At 38.8% G+C, this 20,482-nt stretch overlaps 1 protein-coding gene across 1 annotated transcript; it reads left to right on the top strand.

The window, feature by feature from the left end:
* The first annotated feature begins 359 nt into the window (after positions 1-359).
* Positions 360-20,323, top strand: slc6a13 (solute carrier family 6 member 13). Its single transcript, XM_028448591.1, has 15 exons — positions 360-483; positions 6,521-6,715; positions 7,749-7,883; positions 11,862-12,002; positions 12,127-12,208; positions 12,515-12,647; positions 13,075-13,209; positions 15,182-15,285; positions 15,461-15,585; positions 16,591-16,703; positions 16,858-16,995; positions 17,856-17,958; positions 18,059-18,159; positions 18,607-18,777; positions 20,124-20,323. The coding sequence occupies exons 1-15, from the start codon at positions 477-479 to the stop codon at positions 20,289-20,291; spliced, it is 1,851 nt and encodes a 616-aa protein (XP_028304392.1). The 5' UTR covers positions 360-476; the 3' UTR covers positions 20,292-20,323.
* The last annotated feature ends 159 nt before the right edge of the window (positions 20,324-20,482 follow it).

Here is a 20,482-nt window from a genome sequence, read left to right as displayed (position 1 = left end):
ATCACATTCTAAATGTAAGATACTGAAAAGTTACATTGAGTGCGGATAAAGCATTTGCGTATTTTTGAAACAGTTTGATCCACGTCTGTGTCACCAATGCACGTGTGCATTTTCATGATGAACAGCATGAAGCTAAAGCCCTCCATGTTTTGTGGTTCCTGGGAGAATATGTGTGTCAAAAGGTTGTGCAATCAACCCAGCACGGTATGCACAGACCTCCAGTGTGCTGTGAGTAGTGCGAGGCTGCGTGTACGTGTGGGGGGATGTTCTGAATGGAGCTGGATGAAGGGGTTCGGGGAGGTGGGTTTGCAGTGCCTACGGAGAGGGGCAAAGAAGAGGGGGAATCTCTGCAGGGCTGCACTAAATCTTTCAGTTTTGTATGACCCCGCCCCCCTGTGCACATTATATACCAAAACCTGAAACAGCAACTGTTTTGATGCTCTTTGGTCTCCTCGAAGCTTTCAGTAAAGCACATTATGAAAGGTAAGTGCTTTTGATTATCTGTCACGTGATCATTTCTTCAGTCAGTGCCATTGAAGGGATCTCCTTAAATGAATAGTTTTTAGTGATTGTTTTGTGATGCGATTCACAACTTTGAAGAATTTGGAAAAAACTGAACATCCTGCACCTGTTTCTATTTATGCATTAGAAAACAAAAAGGCACTTCTGAATAGTTTGCAGTAATCTCTGTTGATTGTGGTTGTCTATATATTGATGTATCATGTCCATCCTTGTCTAAAATTTTACATGTTAACAAGAGAACTCAGAGGACACAAACATTTGTCAAGTGCCATATATCCTCTTTGGCAGGTATCCGGATCAGTGATCTTGATCATGGTACCATGATCATTCACACATTCACACAGGCTTATGAGAAAATGATATCCCCATTATTAATGATATAGTAAGTTCAAGTGCATGGACACCCAAATTATTTTCTAAAATCATAATTAGATGTGCAATCTGGATCCGATCCAAATGAAACTCGGGTTAAATAAGGAACCAACCCAACATAACTGACATATGAAATATTGTACTGTATATATGAGCAGTGAATTGTGACAGCAAATTTTGATTTAGTCATGGTTTCAAAATTTAGTCATCAGGACTATTTCAGTTATGTTGTGGTTTTAGTCAACTAAATTACATTAAGATTTTAGCCGACTAAATCTGTTACACATACAGTTGACTAAAACATACAGTATAAGAGTTTATGCATTTTAAAAATTCAGTTACCATTTATCAACCTGAAATGGGATGGTATTAATATTTGTAGAAACACAAAGACAGATTTGAGGTGATCAATGCCTATGACCTCATGTTGACAGGAGTTCTGATTGGATTTTGTCCCATGTGACAAATTTATAGTTTTGTTTTTATTAGTTGACAAAAATATAAATATATTTTGATGAAGTTTTTGTTGTACTTTCTTTTTCATTGGTCATAGTCTAGTTGTCACTTCATGTAGTCAACGAAAACTGTGCCAAAATATTTTAGTCAACAAAACACAATATGAATAATTTTTAAAAATTCACGAATGATGACAGATAGGGATTTTTCAATTTTTTACACTGATCCTGAACCAGTGTTCCAGATCCCCTCCAAAATGTAATAAAATCCACAATGCTGTATGGTCTATCTTTGGTTAAAACCTTGTCAAAATCTCCGTTAGCGGGCTTCACCTAACCAAACATTTTTTGTCACAGAGCAGCTGTACTAAGAAGCAGGATATCAACACGTTAACTATCTGCAGCATTATTATTATTATTGTTATTATTATTATTATTATTATTATTATTATTATTATTATTATTATTATTATAATAATAATAATAATAATAATCATAATAACAATAACAATAATAATAACAATAATAAAATAATAATAACAATAACAATAACAATAATAACAATAACAACAACAACAACAACAACAACAACAATAACAATAACAATAATAATAATTAAAGGTGCAAGCAGCAATGAATGAGCCCTCACAATAGGTGGCGCTATGACAATCAATGATGGTTGGATTAAATCATAATGCATTTTTTTTGGCATACAAATGAAAGCGGCTAGAAATAATTAGCATATACTTAGCTCTACAAACTCTTAATAAGTACCATAAACGTAGAACATCATCCAAGTGAACAGGCTGCTGAGAGAAATATTTCAAACTATAAATACTCAACTTTATTGTTACGATTGTTTCATAACACAACCAAATAACCATGTATTTACAACAAAAATATGAATGTGAGAAGCAAATGTAGAAATTAAGCAGTTTTAGTGGTCTGGCTCCCTGATGGGGTCTGTTCCCGGGTCCTCTTGTGGTGTTGGAGGTGCTTGATTTGTTTCTGTGTGGGTATAAAACAGATGTAAATCCTTAGACAATAAGGTTGTATTGTGTAATCTTTGGGAATGTGTGTTTGTGGTAGTGTAGTAGAAAGAAATAGCAGTACTTACCGAGATCAGGGAAATCCTCAGTGTACTGAAGTAATAGTTCTTTTGTTGTTTGCAGTTCTTTCTATAAGTGTAGTATCTGTGCCCTAAAAAACTTCTGCTGCTGCATAGAAGCTCTCTGGGAACATGCAGTCGTGCAGAATTTATTTAGGACGAAAGTTGTAATATCCATGGCAGTTCTGGTCCGATCCGTTGTCGATATGTTCTCATCAATGCAAGCGTACTGTAGAGTATATGTTGATGATGTGATGATGTCATCATCACTGGGGAGATGATGACATTATCATCTCCACAAAGGGTGCACTATTGAATCATTTTCCCATTCACATGTGCAATTCCCCCGTTCATATTTTTATGAGAATTTGTAAGTGTTTAGGCCTTCAAAAATGTAATCACTTTTTTGTAATAATAATAATAACAACAATTAAAGCTGCAAGCAGCGATGAACGAGCCCTCGCAACCACACACAAGTGGTGCACGTTGAGGTGTGTTGCATGTCGTGGTGTATCAGAAATTTTAAAGTGTTGAGACAAAGCTGACCATTTTCAAGGATTATGTCACAAACATCCCAGCAATGTTCTGTGCAAATATAATGCCTGGCAGTTTTTGAACCTCTTTTGGCCCTCAGAAATGCAATCATTTTTTTGTAGTAATAATAATAATAATAATAATAATAAAAACGAGGTGCATTACAATAAGGTCCTAATAATAATAATAATAATAAACTGAAAGCTCTAACAAACTAACTTCTGATTTTTTTTTTTCAACCTAGTCTGATTATAATAATGCTCATTTACATTCAGTCAATGATTCCTTCAATAATCAGATTTTTTAAAAAAAGAAATGCAGATGTGAATCTTAAAAATGCAGAAGTACAGACCTACACTGATTGTTTAACATTAATTATTAACAAGTAATTATCAGTAATTTAATACAATTCTACGATTTTATACTGGTGGAAAAACCCTTAGTAACTGCAACAAATGCTTCAAGTTCACTTGGCTGTTCGTGCGAGAAGAAGTGTTTGTTTCTCAACATTGTTGAGCTAAATATTCACTTTAGATCATCAGACTCATTCTAGCCCTAAGGACAAAGAGGAGAGCGGTCAGATGAAGTATTTAACATTTGAGTTTTCAGACATCTCATAAAAGTAGAAAGGGACTGTACAGAGTTCATTCCACCATTTGGCAACAACAAAGAAAGGAGACGAGTCTAGCTAGAGATTTAGTGCCATGTTGGGCTGGGAGCACCAAGTGTCTTTCACAGGCAGAGCATAGGAGGCGAGAAGGAGTGTAGATCTGGATGAGACAGTCCAGATAGGCAGGAGTTGCTCTTGCCACTAGAGATTATGTTTGTCTTTGCCTTTAAGTGTGCAAAGTTGCAAACCTGAGGGCTTTAGTTTCAATTTCATGTTAATATATGCAATAGAATCCAATACTTGTTGATATTTGACTGATATCACAAGCAGATTTGTAAACAGTTTAGCTTATTTTAGTATTTAATTTTAAACTTGTCTAAAATGGTAAAACAGTGAGGTCACCTACAGGAACAATACCTACAGGAAAGGACAGAGAGAAAAACAAAGTAACAAGTAGTGTTTTAAATGACAATTAAAGTGAGAGCGACAAAGAACAATGAAAAAGAGAGTTAAGGCATCTAAAAGTTACATTTAAATGCTTTGGGAGTAAAATAAATAATTGGTTAAAGCAATAGCAAAAGGTCTGATACAGTATTCCACAGCAATCAAACAACATGTTTTGTTGATGAGTTGGATATAAATATTTATACATTTATATTTCCAAATTGTATATATAATTTAAATGTGACACCTCCTCACTCAATATTACATTTATTGAAATCATATTTGAGAAACTTACTCACTTTAACGGTGAACCATTGAAGGCCACAACCTGATTTTTCAGTTTCACCTTTAGTTACTGAGGTGTAAAACTCATTAAGGTGCGCTCACACCAAACGCAACCGCAGTGCTGCAGTAGCTTCCAAGCTTCCATCTCCCCTGAAGTGTCACTTGCACATAGTGGAGCTTTTTGATCACTCCATCACTTCATCGCTCCAGTGATGTGATCTCCAGGGAACAGCGTGTGTGTGTGTGTGTGTGTGTGTGTGTGTGTGTGTGTGTGTGTGTGTATGAGAAAGAGAGAGAGGGTTGATCACTTCTTTTAATTCTTGCTCCGCTTGTACGATTTATATGATCAACTTACGGAGATATTAAATAATGAGTTCACTCAGAATGTGGTATGATACTGTGGTTTTCAAGAAGTCAACTGCTTTAATTTTGCCCCCATAAATAGAGGGAGTTGTACAGCCCTCCGCTGCAGCCGTCTACGCTGAAGCAGGTGGGAGCAGGGAGGAGCTGCAGCCTCCGTTCTACAGACAGTGAAGGACGAGGGATTTGTCACTTCAGTCACTTCAGTCGCGTTCGGTGTGAAAGCACCTTTACACAGCCACAGAAATTGTAAAAATCCATGCATTAAAGCATTTCTCATTGACTTCCTCACAGATTAAGCACCAGTGGGCTTTGGTTCCAGTCTTTTCTCCCAGAGTGCAACTCTTCCGGGAAAACTCCAGTTTTTTCTCTACAATTATAGCAGTAACTATTTTAAAAGGGTTTTCCTTTTAGGATGTTGGGTTTTTGCACCAAAGGAGGAAATAATGTGAGACACTGTGATCCAACTGCAAGTCGATGAGGAATTGCCAACCCATAGCAGAGGTGCTCCCTGCCTTTGTGCCTTTAAGCCTTCCTTCCCACTCAGTGCCCTTTCAAAAAACAAGGCAGCAGATACAAAGTCACACTTGTGCTCCACCACTTACTTTTGTCAGTTGGAAAGACAACTTCCCGTAAGAATTTGAAACAAACATGACATTTACAGTAGTATGAACCAAAAACAAATGACTATAGAGTTCTTTACGTCATGACACCTCATAAAGTTTGTAGTTTCATGTTTGTGGGAGTCTCAAAAGAAGGGAAACAGGATTTGTTCCTTTCCCTAAGTGGATTACCGTGACTGTGCTTCCATCATGTTGAGGACTGATTGGTTTGAATTTAGACCCCAGTGTGTTTTGGAGAGAGTAAAATGGGTAAAAGAGGGGGTGGCTAGAAACTCTCTAATGCAACTTGACAGGAGTGAGCACAGTCAGTGAGTTGTCTGTTTGCTATACAGTGGGAAATTCTTTCAGCAGCACTGGCCCCAAAACAAGGTCAGACTGGCTCAGTGATTGGCCAAACGTGGTCACGTAGTCTCAACCCAGTACTGACCTCATCCAGCAGGAACATCAGAGAGATGTTCTGTATGGTACTAGTCATGTAAACATAAAGAGTAAGACACATTACTTATATTGTGGGAACTTAGATACAACCAGACAAGGTCCTGCATGTAGTTCATTTTGCGATTAACATTTGTCTTTATTCATACCTCATTCAAATACTTGGTAACATTTTACTGGAAGTTTTATACATAAAGGCTGACATTACGCTGTCATTATGACATGACACCTGTCATTAGCATGAGTAAGGTGTCATGAATGCTGACATTAAGTGTTGTTCTTTACCCTAATCCCCTAACCCCGAACCCTACTTAACCTTAACCCTTCGTTAAACTAACCCCTAAACCTAACCCCGAACCATAACCCTAACCCTAACCCATAACCCTAACCCCACTAGATCCCTTCACCTAACCCAGAAAATGCCAACACAGCTCCAAAGGTGTCATAATTTAGCGAACAACACTTAATGACACCCTTCATGACACCTTATTCATGCTAATGACATCATGTCATTACAGCATAATGTCAGCCTTTATGTATAAAACTTCAGGAAAAGTGTAACCAAACATTTTTATGGCCAATAATGTTACATTTTATTTCATAAGCTAAACATAGTCAAGAAAGAAAAACTTATTTTCAAAAGTGAGCAGATTTGGGGTTTTCAAATAATTAATAATTACTCGGTTTTTATTGCTTTCTGACCTTTGAGCAGTTACCACTTTACAAGCTTGTTTTAGCTTTGTTACATTAACTGTTTTTCTTAAACTCTCAGGACACACTGGAGAAATGGCGAACCCCTCTGACAGGCACAGCAGATCGCTGGAGATTGTGCCAAGTACGGAGGAGAAGATGGCAGAAAGGGGTCAGTGGGGCAATAAATTTGAGTTTATACTGTCAGTGGCTGGAGAAATCATTGGCCTTGGAAACGTTTGGAGATTTCCATACCTGTGCTACAAGAATGGAGGAGGTGAGAGATAGTTCAAATGCTTAACACTCCAATGGAGGAAGGAGAATGTCTGGGATTGAGGATTAGGAGCAATGCACAGTATCGTTGAAGATGTTTTATTTAATAAGCTTTTCTATTTAATGGTTTTGACTTTTCTGACCTTGAAAAAGTGTGCAGTATGACAAAATCTGAGACATTAACAGAGGTACTGAATCAATGGAAAAGTCTGTACTATCAGAATTCGATCGAATGTTAAATGTGTTCTATATTACTCCCTGAAAACCCAGTGTATGACTTTGGAAGTAATCCATTGCATGTAAGGAAATTACCTTCAGAAATTTGAAGTGTGGTTTCAAATTTTGTAGGTCCTTTTTCTTCTTACAACATTTTCTGTTTTGTCATAGCAGATCATGTTCATCCAATCCCTCCTGTGTCCAGTGTCCTCTTTCCTCACACCAATAACCTACATGCCCTCCCTCACTGTATCCATCAACCTACTCACTGATTTATCTTGTTTATCTTAACAAGCAGCCACATCCTTAGCACCCTTGTCCAGACATAGTTATGTTATCTCTTTTATATCCATTACCAAACCATCTCAGCCTTGTCTCTCTCACTTTTACACCAGCCTGTTTATCTGATGTACTCATTCCTAATACTGCCCGTTCTGCATACTCAAAGTCATAATCTAAGGATCCTCAGCTCTGAACCTCCAGTTCAGCCTCCAGTTTCCTGCTCAGTGCCACCAAATTAAAACCAGACAACATGGCTGCTCTCACTTTCTTGTAGACTTTCCTCTTCAACCTATCTGGGATCCTTCAGCCACAGATCACTCCTGACACTCATCCCCATCCAAATCACCGTGCCTGCACTCTCTTCTACTCTATTTAAACTTAAATTCTTTGCAATCTCCACTCTGTGCATCCTTACTGAGTTTTTTCTTCTGTCTTTGATGAGGCTGTTGACAGGAAAGGCATTACACACTGCACACACTCTTTCCAACTGTCTACAATGAGTCAGTCAGTAACTGCTCCTCTAACCTGTTCATGCACAGGTGCCTTTTTTATACCATATCTCATCTTCCTGTTTGCCTGCGGAATCCCAGTCTTCTTCTTGGAGACGGCTTTGGGTCAGTACACCAGTGAAGGGGGCATCACCTGCTGGAGGAAAATCTGCCCACTGTTTGAGGGTAAGTAACAATCCTGTGCCAAAACAGGGAATTGATGTGAAATCACTCATCTTTTATTTATTGTTGCGGAAACTAAATATATGATTATTGAAGGTAAGAAAGAAGTAGCAGCTCCACCTTCTGTTCTTCAAAGATGAGACTGTTGAAGTGGTTGATCAATACAAATGCCCAAGTATCTTTGACATTCATGGCTTATGTTACTCTTGGTGCCATCTATAAGCTCACCAACACGAGCACTTATGTTTTGTTCTTGCCCTTGTCTGCTAATGTGGGCTTATATATGTGAAAGTTCCAGCAGAATGCAAGGGTGTTGTCATTTTGTGCAGCAGGTTTTTGGCTTTATACAATTCAATTTGATTTGTGAATTATGTTCTATTAATTTTATTTCCTGTAGATTTTGTTGGCTGCACAAATAATTGTCCATTATTTTTAAGAAATAATTCTTTTCAGTCTTCAGTCTTATTGAAAACCTACTTTTTAAATGTAGTTGTTTAAAATCATTGATACAAATTAGTGGTGACAGAGCTTACAGAGCTTCAATGAAGACGTGATTACCAGTGTACGCAGCATAAGAATGGATATATATATATATATATATATATATAACTGGTAAAGGGGTAAGATATTCTGTAGTTCAATACTTTATTGATTACCAAGGGGAAAATGCAGGTGATATTACTGAAGGAAGGTTATTGTTTCTCCCATGCATGAAAGAGTGTATTAATGATTGCAAGGACACCTCATTCACACAGTTGCTCTGGTTAGAGAGAAAACAAAGATACAAAGTTCGGTCTTTTGTGTATTTTATATGCAACAGCATAATAGTATTGACAAATGCTTCATTATTCCCATTGAAGGATGATGATACAGAGGGGGATAAGAGTAATGAGAAGTGGTATATTGTGATGACGAATGATGAGTGATGGTATTCTAGAAATAGTAACATAAAACACATATATTAGTGAATGGCGAGGCCTACCAGAAGTTACACGGCGAGACAGCGTTAGCGTTAGCTTTGGAAATACATGTCTATCAAACAGATAAACAGTGCGCTACCCGTGATGTTTATAACAAATAACCATTTAATCAACATCACAGTGGCCAAACTTACTTCTTCCTAAACACATCACCAGTGGTGTTTTTGCATTACGGGCCAGTGGGGCACGACCCCACCTGTTGCTGCAGAGGCAAATTTTGCTCATCTGTGTTTTTGTTGTTATGTTGTTCAGTGAAACTTAAAGTTAGCAAACTGAACTTTGTTCGCCAAATAAAACGTTAAAGATTTAATTTTCAGAATGTATTTCTTCTCTAGATTTGTTTGTAATGTTGTTCTGTTTGGATTTGTTGGTGCTTCTCTCTTATTTCCTCTCTATGGGGCACAACATAAGCTGACCATCAGTGCAGCACTCTGAATCAATGCACTGCTGAGTGTGCATGTGCATGGTCATTGCACACTTCAGCTTGGCCATTGGGGCCCAACAGCCAGGGCCCCAGATACTTTTCTATTGGTCGATTTGGTATGAGGCGGGTACTAGGCATTGCTAGCCTGTCAGGTATTGGCTGTGTGCTGTTTACTCCATCCGTGAGTTCTACATTGTGTTGTTATCGTCACGTTGTTGTTTTATTATTGATTATTTGATCTTGGGAGCTCTTTAACACTGTTCTTTGGTGGTGGTGTTTATATGGTAAAAGGCTATTAGGTCGGATCATTATGTTATTCTAGACGGCATTACAGAACTGGGATTTTGTTATTATTATTATTATTATTATTATTATTATTATTATTATTGTATAGAGTGATACTATGTTTTGATATTACCAGATTTTCTTGCATCAATATAGCGAGGCCCCACCAGACTTTCCATACAAAAAATGCAGCTGCACATCAAACATTTACCTTGCAACAGTGCATTGGCCCGCTGAACATTAGCGGGGTGTAGTGAAGTATATTGCTACCCGTACATTCAATCATCAGGACCCCTTAGCTACACATATACAGTAGGTGACTAAACAAAAATAACAAAACAAAGTAGAAATTTTGGAAAATTACAACAGATTATCTTGGCTGGATAATGGAATAACTCACGAGCCGGCTGCAGTATGTCAGGGTGGATGTTTGAATATCGGACACAGAGTCTAGCGGCACCGGAGTACCCCAAGGGACTGTTCTGGCTCCCTTCCTCTTCACACTCTTCAGGTCAAAACTCTGGATCCTGCCTCCCCCAGAGTTTTTTCAATGACTCCTCTATAGTTGAACACATCAGCAATGATGATGAGGAGAAGTACAGAGGGCTGGTGGGGACCTTTGTTGCATGGATGTGTGGTGCACTCGTAACAAATTAAAGCTCAAACTCAGCACGACCCAGGAGGTGGTGGTGGACTAATGGAGGAACCAGTGACAGCCAGTCGATATTACCATGCAGGATTGGGACGTGGAGATTGTGGAATCATACAGGTACATTGGGGTCCACATTAACAATAAACTAGATTGAACCTACAACACTGATGCTCTGTACAGGAAAAGCCAGACCAGGATGTTCTTCCTAAAGACATTCTACTAGCCTATGGAGGCCAGTGCACTATTTTGGGCTGTTTTTGCTGGTGTGGGGTCTGAACCTGGACAGAAACAGTGGCTGAGAAGAAGGTGAAGGGCATTTGGAAAATCTGTTGGAAGTTAGAAAATCCCTCTCACCCTCTTCAGGTGTAGTTGATGGGCAGCTCATTCAGTCAGGGGATGATCCCACCCAAAGCAGGACTGAATGATTAAAAAATGGACCATCAATGACTGGAGAAAATGTGCCTGTTCTGAATGAGTCTGGATTTGACCTGTTCGGGTTGGTGTTATAAATGTATAAAAAGTGATTTATTTTATCTCCTTCTTTTAGGCCCGTTTGTATCACTTGACCGTATTGTTGCTGACCAGACCTATCACTTTATGACAAGAGTGTAACATCTTCTAATAAATGTGTATCCAACATTTTTGGCATGAAAATCTGTATATGCTATTGGAGGTGAACACTTGTCGTGCAATCTTTTTGTGACAGCTATGCATGTTTATTCTTGCAAAAATATAATAGTACATTTATTATATTGCTTAGTTGTGACCATCAGCAGCCCTCTCTAAGGAACGGTGAGCTAGTTTTTTTTTTTAGAGGGAGAGACATAAAAGGAGAGGGCAGTGTTACACCTTGGTGATGGGGAAAGGAAGAGGGACTTAGAGTGGAACATTAGAAGGAGTGATTGACATTAAGCTTTTTAGGTTGTACTAAAAGTAAAATGTGATGCGACTGTTGTGCAAAATGTGTTGTGGGGTGTAATCTATTGAACCAATCTGGTGACAAATCTTGAGAGATTAAAGAGGGTGACGCAACACCCTGCTTAAGTATAATGGTGGTGGCTGTGAACAGAGGGAGAGGGTGGAAGTTCACACTTAGAATGAATAGTTAGGATCAACGTGTCTAAGGTTAGGCCCCAATACCAGCTTATCCCAAAGCCTAAGGCATGCCAGCGTATCCACAGCTATTGTCAACCCCAGAGCTGCACTGGACCTGCAAGACCAGTCAGGCTGGCAGCACCCAATGGAAACAAAGGAGGCCCAAGCCAACCTCCCCCTAGATGCCCCAGGCCGGAAAGTGACACCCTCCCACACACCTGAACAAGCTCCAAGAGCTAAGGACCCAACGCACCATGCCACCACCCCAATACCCCGCCCCAAGACCCCCTGCCAGCAACCACAACCACCCACTTCCCAAAAGGCCCACCACTCTACCCCACCACACCATCTAAATTTGTTCAAACTTTGCACAGTGGCCCAATCATCCAAGGACGAGCTGGGCCACTGGATCTATAGTCACATCAAAATGTTAATTTATAGACAGTGTTTTATGAATCAATAATTAACTACATATGATTTCATATCAGGTCAAAAAAAATTTAATTTAGGTGTAATGTTCATATAATAAATGATTTGTTTTCCAGGAGTTGGTTATGCTACCCAGGTAATTGTTGCTCTCCTGAACATCTACTACATTATTGTGTTAGCCTGGGCCATCTTCTATTTATCCAACTCTTTCACGTGGGATCTGCCCTGGGCCTCATGCAACAACTCATGGAACACAGGTGAGACACAAGCATTGAAAGCATCCATAGATCCAGTCTGATGTATCTCTTTTCATGTGATAGCATCAATTGGATTGTTCCACCTTCTTGTGTGCAACTGTGTGAAACTTTTTCTTCATTCCAGATTCCTGTATGCCCTTTCAGAGAGGGAATAGCTCCATCAGTATTTACAAGAACACCACCTCTCCTGCCATTGAATTCTGGGAGTGAGTCCTTTTTCCTCTTTCCTAAATAGCTTAATGACTCAATTGAGATATAATTTTGATGGATGTTCTCCTTCGCTTTGTCTGATTTGAATTTCTATCTTTTAAATGTAATTAAAAACATGTTTAAAATGTGCTTCTATTTCAGAATCATGCTCTACTATAATCATTTCTTTGAAAGAAAAATTGTTTTTGCGGGGGCTATCAAGACTTATAGCCATATCTGACTGAATGTTTTTCTTATCAGGCAGCATTTCACTATCATTTGCCATTTCTCAGTAAAAGTCTTGACCTGTGTTTGTTCTTCAGGCGCAGAGTGCTGAGGATATCCTCAGGAATTGACCACATTGGTTCTCTTAACTGGGATTTGGCTCTCTGTCTTGCCGTTGCATGGGTCATCTGCTACTTCTGCATATGGAAAGGAGTCAAATCGACTGGAAAGGTGCAAAGGTTTTGAATAATCTGAAAAACCTCCTCTTCAGGTTATTTTAAATCCCTTCCCCAATAAATCTGATTCTAACTATAATGGCAACCATTGAAAGAAAGCCAAGATTGGAGTTCACAGTTAAAAGTAATGCATGGTCAAAAAACTGATGCAATAGTCATTAGTTTGGTAAAAAAAAAACCTGCAATATTTAGTGACGTAGAAGAAGCCGTTTAAGGCTAAACCCAAAGCAGCACGACTGTCTTAAATGGTTGAGTATGGTTCAGTATATGTTTTAACCACTGTGACGGAGTGCACAAGTAATCCTAAAGACTAGCCTAAGTGAGATGACTATCACACCATTGTTATTATGATCAAGACCAAACAACCAATCAAAATGCTAAAATTAGCTCATTAAGAGTAAAGATGTGTTGTTTCTCTGCAGGTGGTTTACTTCACAGCCACCTTCCCTTACTGCATGTTAGTGGTTCTTCTAATCAGAGGCGTCACTCTGCCGGGAGCCTCCAGGGGAATTCACTTCTACCTTTACCCCGACTTGGGACGTCTCTCTGATCCACAGGTAGGTCAAAAAACTCAATTAATGCAAGAGCTGCATGCATCAAACAAACATCAGCAAATGAGATCCTTAGCAGGATCATCATTATAGCTTGAGTCCAGCTGTAATAATTAGGACAAGTGGCCCAGGTGGTAGTCCATCAAAACCTCATGGTTGGTCAGAAATGTGGCTAGAAAGTCCTTAATTTCTTGATTTCATTGCTCTGTGCAGTGGCTTCATGCACACACAATACTTTACCAGCTTGTCCATATAATTTCTAAAAGCCAAACTTTGTTTTGTCCTGTTTGAACATTAGAGTTGTGTTTTTAATTGTTTTACAATGTGAGGATCACTTTACTGAAAATTAAGAGCCTGACAGTGACTTTGTAGAAGAGAATGACCAGCCCATCAGCAACGAGTTTCAGGATCCAGCTCATCAGCAGCCAGCCAGAGAAGCAGCCTGTCAGCAGCTAACAAAACTGAAATTAAATTGTCTTCTTACCTAAGATGAAAAATAAATAAATAAAGCCAATTTCACAAGAATGCAACTATGGCCAAAACAGATGGTGGTTACACATGTGCAGGATTTCAAGTATTATTTGGAGCTTTTCATACTAGATTCCGTCTTGAAAACTATTCTCAATTATACTCAATTGAAAAGAAGGTGTGTTTTGATCCTTGTATTAGCTCTCAAGTCCAAAGGGAAATCCCTGTGGTATACAGAGAACTTTTCTTTATCACAATGTCTCTGGAAAAAATCCACTTAATTTCTGAGATTATTGGCTTTAGTAACTAAGACGATAGACCAGCTTGACTGATAAGAAATCTACCGTAAGAATACTGGCTGGCTGAATAATTAAAGGATGAACACAACACAAGAGTTAAAAGCAGTGTATGCAGTTGGTAGCTACCGGAGCTGATGGAGAGAATGGTATCTAGGAGTTGTCCAAGCAGAGATTTATGTATGAATAAATACTAGTGTTGCTGCCCAACAGTGTGTTGTGATGACTGAGTGAAACATGAAGAAGAATGCTACACTGGTGATATGTCACTGACTGGATATGACATAGGCAGTTACTGATTTCTCAGGAGGCCCGAACCATCCCACAACAGTGTGCACCGCCCCAAACCCTAAGGGAGGGCCAAGAGCATCCCCTTACCCAAGGGGGGACCAGCAGCGCTTGTGACTAGATGCAACCCTAGTGGCAACCTGCCCAGAGATGGCAGTGACGCCTCAGTGCGAGAGGCCACAAACTTATTTCAATCTTAATGAGATCCAAACTTTATGGCAAGTTTAACAGTTAAGAAATCATAAAAGTATCTCTAAAAAACTGTAGGCTATGTCGGGAACAGAATACATTTAAAAGCTTTTCAAATTCTCCTTTTTTCATAATGAGAATGGAAGCAGCATGTCAGTCCAAAAGAGGCCCTGTCATTCTTTCTCAGAGCTCAGCAGATGAATACCCAGTGTGTGCAGGCCAAGCCTGGCCTGGTGCCTGCAGTTCATGCCATGGTACTACCTGCCTTTGTGTGATGATGTGTGTGGAGCTTGTGTCGTTGGAAGGAAACCTCACCCAATCAGATCCTCAGTCGTGGCTGCCAACTATCTCAAACATGCCCCAGTGCACATGGAATGGATAAAGGAAAGAAAAGCCTGATTTCAATGCTGAAGTGTGTTCAAAGAGTGCTACGCTCAAAATCTCAGAAGACATGACAAGCTAAATGGTTGGGGAAGGAGCTTGTGTGAACCAGTGATTGCATTCAACATTTTTGTTATTGATTACCGTGATAAGACATTTGGATCTGGCACCACAGTTCATTTTCAAGTTACGTAGCAGAGACTTTTGGAATGGAGTTCTGTCCATGATGCATCCTGCCTTGCTTCATTAAGGTGGCTCCTGTCCTATGTTCTAACAAGTCTGACAAGATGTTGAATGGTTGATGGACAGATGTAGAGCAGCAAAAAGTATGGTCAAAATGTCTTCCCCATCCATAGGTGTGGATGGATGCTGGAACTCAGATCTTCTTCTCCTACGCTATCTGCTTGGGTTGCCTCACCGCTTTAGGAAGCTACAACAAGTACAACAACAACTGCTACAAGTAAGAGTTGCTGCTTAAATGGTACTAAACTATGATCAAGCATTTTTACTTTATTGTTATTATTCTTCCTTCACTGTCCAACCTTTATATGGGTAGTTATTATTAAATAATTATCTCATTTGAAAAGAGAGTTGTGTGCTTTTCAATGCTCAGTAATTTTCCATTACTTTCCCAGGGATTGTATCTGCCTATGTTTCCTAAATAGTGGCACCAGTTTTGTGGCAGGTTTTGCCATCTTCTCCATCCTGGGCTTCATGTCTTATGAGCAAAACTTGCCCATCTCAGAAGTGGCTGAATCTGGTTTGTGGCATTTTTGTTGTTGTTCACCTTACCCTGAGGGACTATGCCAGCACTACTGTATTAGCTACTATGCCTATATAGTAAACAAACATGTGGATCATGAATTAAGTTTTCAAGTGAAGCCAGTTCACAAATAAGGCTTTGTCAGGTGAAATATTAAGGGTTGTGTGAACATATTAGTTCCCTTCATATTCTTTTCCCAACAAGTATTTTTATAACAGCATAAGGGAATTTTAGTTTTTTTTAGAAGATATTTGCACTATGTTGGGGCAACCTTGTAGGTGATTGATGTGCATATGCCCACTCATGGATAAACATTTTTTTATTGAACTTGCACACTGAAACATTATTTCAAGTTACCCTTTATATTTCTATAAAATATCACCAAATTTGTTTCCCTGTAAAATTAATTTTAAATGTTGGACTTTGGATTTTATTTGTGAAACATTTTAAAATTGAATGAGTTAGCGTTGATCATTTCATTAACATTTCTACACTCAACTGTTTTTCTGGCATAAAATCTCGAATGTTTACCTTTGAGTGTGTTTATTCTGCATAAAATATATATGTTTGATGAAGTTTCAAACCATGTAAGTAAAAATGGCATTTATTGAACAACACTTTTTTTTTAATGTATAAATACACAGCCCAAATTAGTTAAACTTGAAGTTGGCACAACTCTCAGCCTAACTTGTAAATCTTTAAAGTCAACAACATGCACACATTGAAAACACTCTTAAGTATCTTGCACTGTGCTGCCTTGATATTTTGAGTTTGTTTAACTTTTTAGTTTTCACGTTGCAACATTTGAGTTTTCTTCTATAAAAAGCAGGTAAAACAGAGTACCTAAATTATTGCTGCTATAAATTTCATACCACGTAGAAGGGATTGTTAAATTTTTCTTCATGGTTCCAATCCAATGTTATGGTTATTAGGTATTCAGAAAATAAATAAAATGTGTGGTTATAAAGGAAGGACTCACTGATGGACCTCTGTGTATCTCAGGTCCTGGTTTGGCTTTCATTGCGTATCCTCGGGCTGTGTCCATGATGCCATTTTCTCCTTTCTGGGCCTGCTGCTTCTTTGTCATGATTGTCTTTCTGGGACTGGACAGTCAGGTAAAACTGCACTCAGGAACACAAACATTGAAGAAAAGGTCCTGATTAGGGCCAGCAATGATTGTTCTCTCATAAACGTACACATATGGATATATTCCTCTAATTTCATTGCATGCACATGCACACAAAGGTATCATGCTTCTCTTCTTGTTAGTTTGTTTGTGTGGAGAGCCTGGTGACAGCCATGGTGGACATGTATCCCTCCACCTTCAGACGTAAGAACCGCAGGGAGCTCTTCATTCTGGCTGTAGCTGTGGTGTCTTACCTGTTAGGGCTCATCATGCTAACAGAGGTCAGTAGGTATAATGTTATGTATTTTAAAAAGTTGTTTTTTAATGGCAAAACTAAAAAATTCTCTCATTTGAAATGAAGAAATGAAGAATTGTGTATCAACTGAAAGTTTGTTTTCTTGTCCTCTGAACAACAAACATAGCAATGGCCTTATTTTTCCACATCCATTGCATCAAAAAAATAAATAAAATTAAAAAAACACAGTCATTAATTACAGACAATGTGGAGCAGTGGTTCCCAACCTTTTTGGGATCGTGACCCCCATTTTGATATGAAGAATTTCTGGCACCTCCAAAGACATTTTACTTTCTAGAATTTGTTTTTGATCATGTTTGTTATACTTTTTTACAAATACAGAGTAGCCAGGATTAGTGACAGGTTTTGCCAGTTCAGATAATTTTAAACTGCATTTCATTTTAACCTGATTTATTTGAGAATGTAAAAGGATAGAATACAGTTGTTAATGATAATTTTGAAAACATTTCAGGCGACCGCGTTTAAATTCCAGGTGACCCACATGGGGTCACGGCCCCAAGGATGAAAATCCCTGATTTAGAGACTCCAGTTAACCTAACCTAACACACACACACACACACACACACACACACACACACACACACACACACTTTAGCAACAACACAAAGATGCAAAAGTATTTAAGTTTAAAGTTATTTGAATAATCACTGCATGCTATAAAAAAAAATATACCTCGCATCTTCATGTATACAGCAGAGCTTTGCATAATATCTTTTGTCAAGCACTTTTTTCAAATGCAGAAAACTGTAAGAATTTTTTAAAATGTACATTTGTTTAAGTGTTTTTTGCCCCCCCCCCACGTCTCCCCATCCTTTGTTCCCCTAGGGAGGCATGTATGTCTTCCAGCTCTTTGACTATTATGCAGCCAGTGGGATGTGCCTGCTGTTTGTAGCTATTTTTGAGACGGTTTGCATCGCTTGGGTTTATGGTGAGGTTTGCATTACTATTTACACTGTTTCAAATCCAGTTGCAGACTTTAAATCTGCAGTTTGAGGATTTCATCCTGATGTCATCATCTCTGCCTTTAGGTGCCAATCGTTTCTATGACAACATAGAGGATATGATCGGTTACCGGCCGAGTCCTGTAATCAAATACTGCTGGCTCTTCTTCACACCAGCAACCTGCATTGTAGGTTTGACTCCTTTTCATTTGTGTTATATTAGGTGTTAGATGGGACAGTGGTTCAAATAGAAAGTGAGGGGTTTACATTTATGAAAAAATAAAACAAACCGTATGAAAATCTTAAAGAGCAGTCTAAGAAAACCTAAAAGGAAATGATAAGTTCCATCAAAAAACCTCAGAAAGTGTCCATGATATCACCTATTAAATAAAACCATTGTTTTAATGATCAAATTTGTAAAGGGCTTCTCTTTGTTTTTGGGCCAAAGCAGCACATATTTCATCATGGTAAATTGATTGTTATTATTATTTTCCCCAATAATGTTTAATGGAAGGATGTTACCTACTACTTCAGAATGCAGAGCGACCCCTAGTGGCTACATTTGATAATACATTTATATTTCCCCTTTCTTCAATATTGCCAATTCTTTAAAGAACACCTTTTCTCTTCATCAGGGAACCTTTGCCTTCTCCTTGATCAAATACTCTCCTCTCAAGTACAACAATGAGTATGTGTATCCATGGTGGGGACATGGGATCGGCTGGACGCTGGCTCTGACCTCCACGCTCTGCATCCCTCTGTGGGTGGCTGCAAAGCTCTACTACACTACAGGAACCTTGCGAGAAGTAAGTCGGACCTCCACACAAATAAAAAACAATTAGTGCAGATATAAACCCTGAAAGTGGACAACACGACACAAAAGCTACAACGGAAAGAAAAATTCACAGAGAAGTGAAGTAATTGTGGAAAAGAAATCCCGAAGAAGAGTTCAACTGGAAGTTAGAATCAAACAAATACTTGCAATTGTAATTGTGTTCGAAATACTGCTTCTACTAAGTCTGACATCAAAATGAGTATGTAGTGAATTCACATTAGATAGTATGAAAAGACTGATATGCGAGAAATACCCAGATGTGCACTATATGGGGACATTTTCGAAGTATGCATGCATGGTGGGCACACTAGTCATATTCAGATGCCCCATGATGCATTGCGAGCGGAACGTAAAATCGTTCTGGAACCAGCTTCAAGCTGAAAGTCAAACATCCCCTTTTCAAAACAAAAGCATCTCTTCTTGTCTTTCATCAGTTTTTTAACGCTTTTATTAATAGCGCTCTTGTTTTGAAGTCAACCCAAAGTTTTGTCAGTAGCACAATAGAGGGTCTCCGAAAATCTCAGAAATGTTGGCAGGAAATGTGTTTACATGAGTTTTATGGATCAAATGGCCCAATGCCAGTGACCCAAAGTCTCAGTGTGCTTCAGGGTTTTGTCGTTGTAGGTTCGAAATGCATCATGGGAAATTTGAAAGTATACTTCAGTGGGAACGGTCATCATCGTTTATCAACCTAATCATACTTATAGTATATAGTCGACAGTATATATCATGGAGTTTGTATACAGTCTATAGTATGGAGTGTTGTATTTCAAACAGCCTGTATGTTTGTAACGTATGTATTTATATTTTTGTGGGTATTAGTTTTATTGTAAGTATAGAAACACTACTACACAGTTTCTTCACTCTTCTTTGTGGATCTTTTTACTTCCATTGTGGCTTTTGTATTGTATTATGTTGTGTTGTGAGCTTTCAAGGCCACTGTACAAAAGACCCTCAGAAACTGTTATGGAAATGTGGTTGGTCACCAAAAGACACAAAGGGATCCTGTCAGAGACAGACTGATGAACGGCAGACATAGAGAGATAAAGAATAGATGGATAAACCTATGTTCATTTAGATCTGTACAACAACATGAAACAAGAACGCTGAATTTAAGTGGAATTTAAAAAATTTAGCAAAATCTGCTGATTGAATATAACATTTTTGACTGATTGAAATATCCATCAAGCTGTTTGAGAGTTTAATTTTATCTGAAAGAAGTGATGGTAGTGGCTGGCAGTAGGAAATCACATTGTAGTAAAAACAGTTACATGTATGACAAAAACTTTAGTCATTTGTTTATTTGTCCAATCACAGCGCATCACTCTGTTGATCACTCCTTCTCCTGACTTAATGAAGACGAAGCAGCAGCAGGAGAAACTGCTGCAGTCTGTGTTCGCAGCAGACGGAGATGCTCTCCGTCAGCGAGCCCCGCCCACAAAGGAAGGCTACTTCCCCGTTGATGAGAAGGAGTCTCACTGTTAGAGACGTGAGTGCTTCAGGGGTCAAAGGTCACTCCTCAGCTTTGACACTGGGACGCTGCCTCAGCTCTTTTCTGTTATACCTCACTAAAGAAGGTGGAGAGATGAGTGCAGACTCTGAAGGTGTCACCACATGTGCCTGCCTTTGTGTCTAACTATGACTGCTGCTATCACACGGTGGCTAACATTTTGTGT

This window comes from Gouania willdenowi, chromosome 6, assembly GCF_900634775.1.
Source record: "Gouania willdenowi chromosome 6, fGouWil2.1, whole genome shotgun sequence".
Taxonomy (NCBI): domain Eukaryota; kingdom Metazoa; phylum Chordata; class Actinopteri; order Blenniiformes; family Gobiesocidae; genus Gouania; species Gouania willdenowi.
The sequence above is the reverse complement of the archived record's forward strand: the minus strand, read 5'-3'. Positions and strand labels throughout refer to the sequence as shown.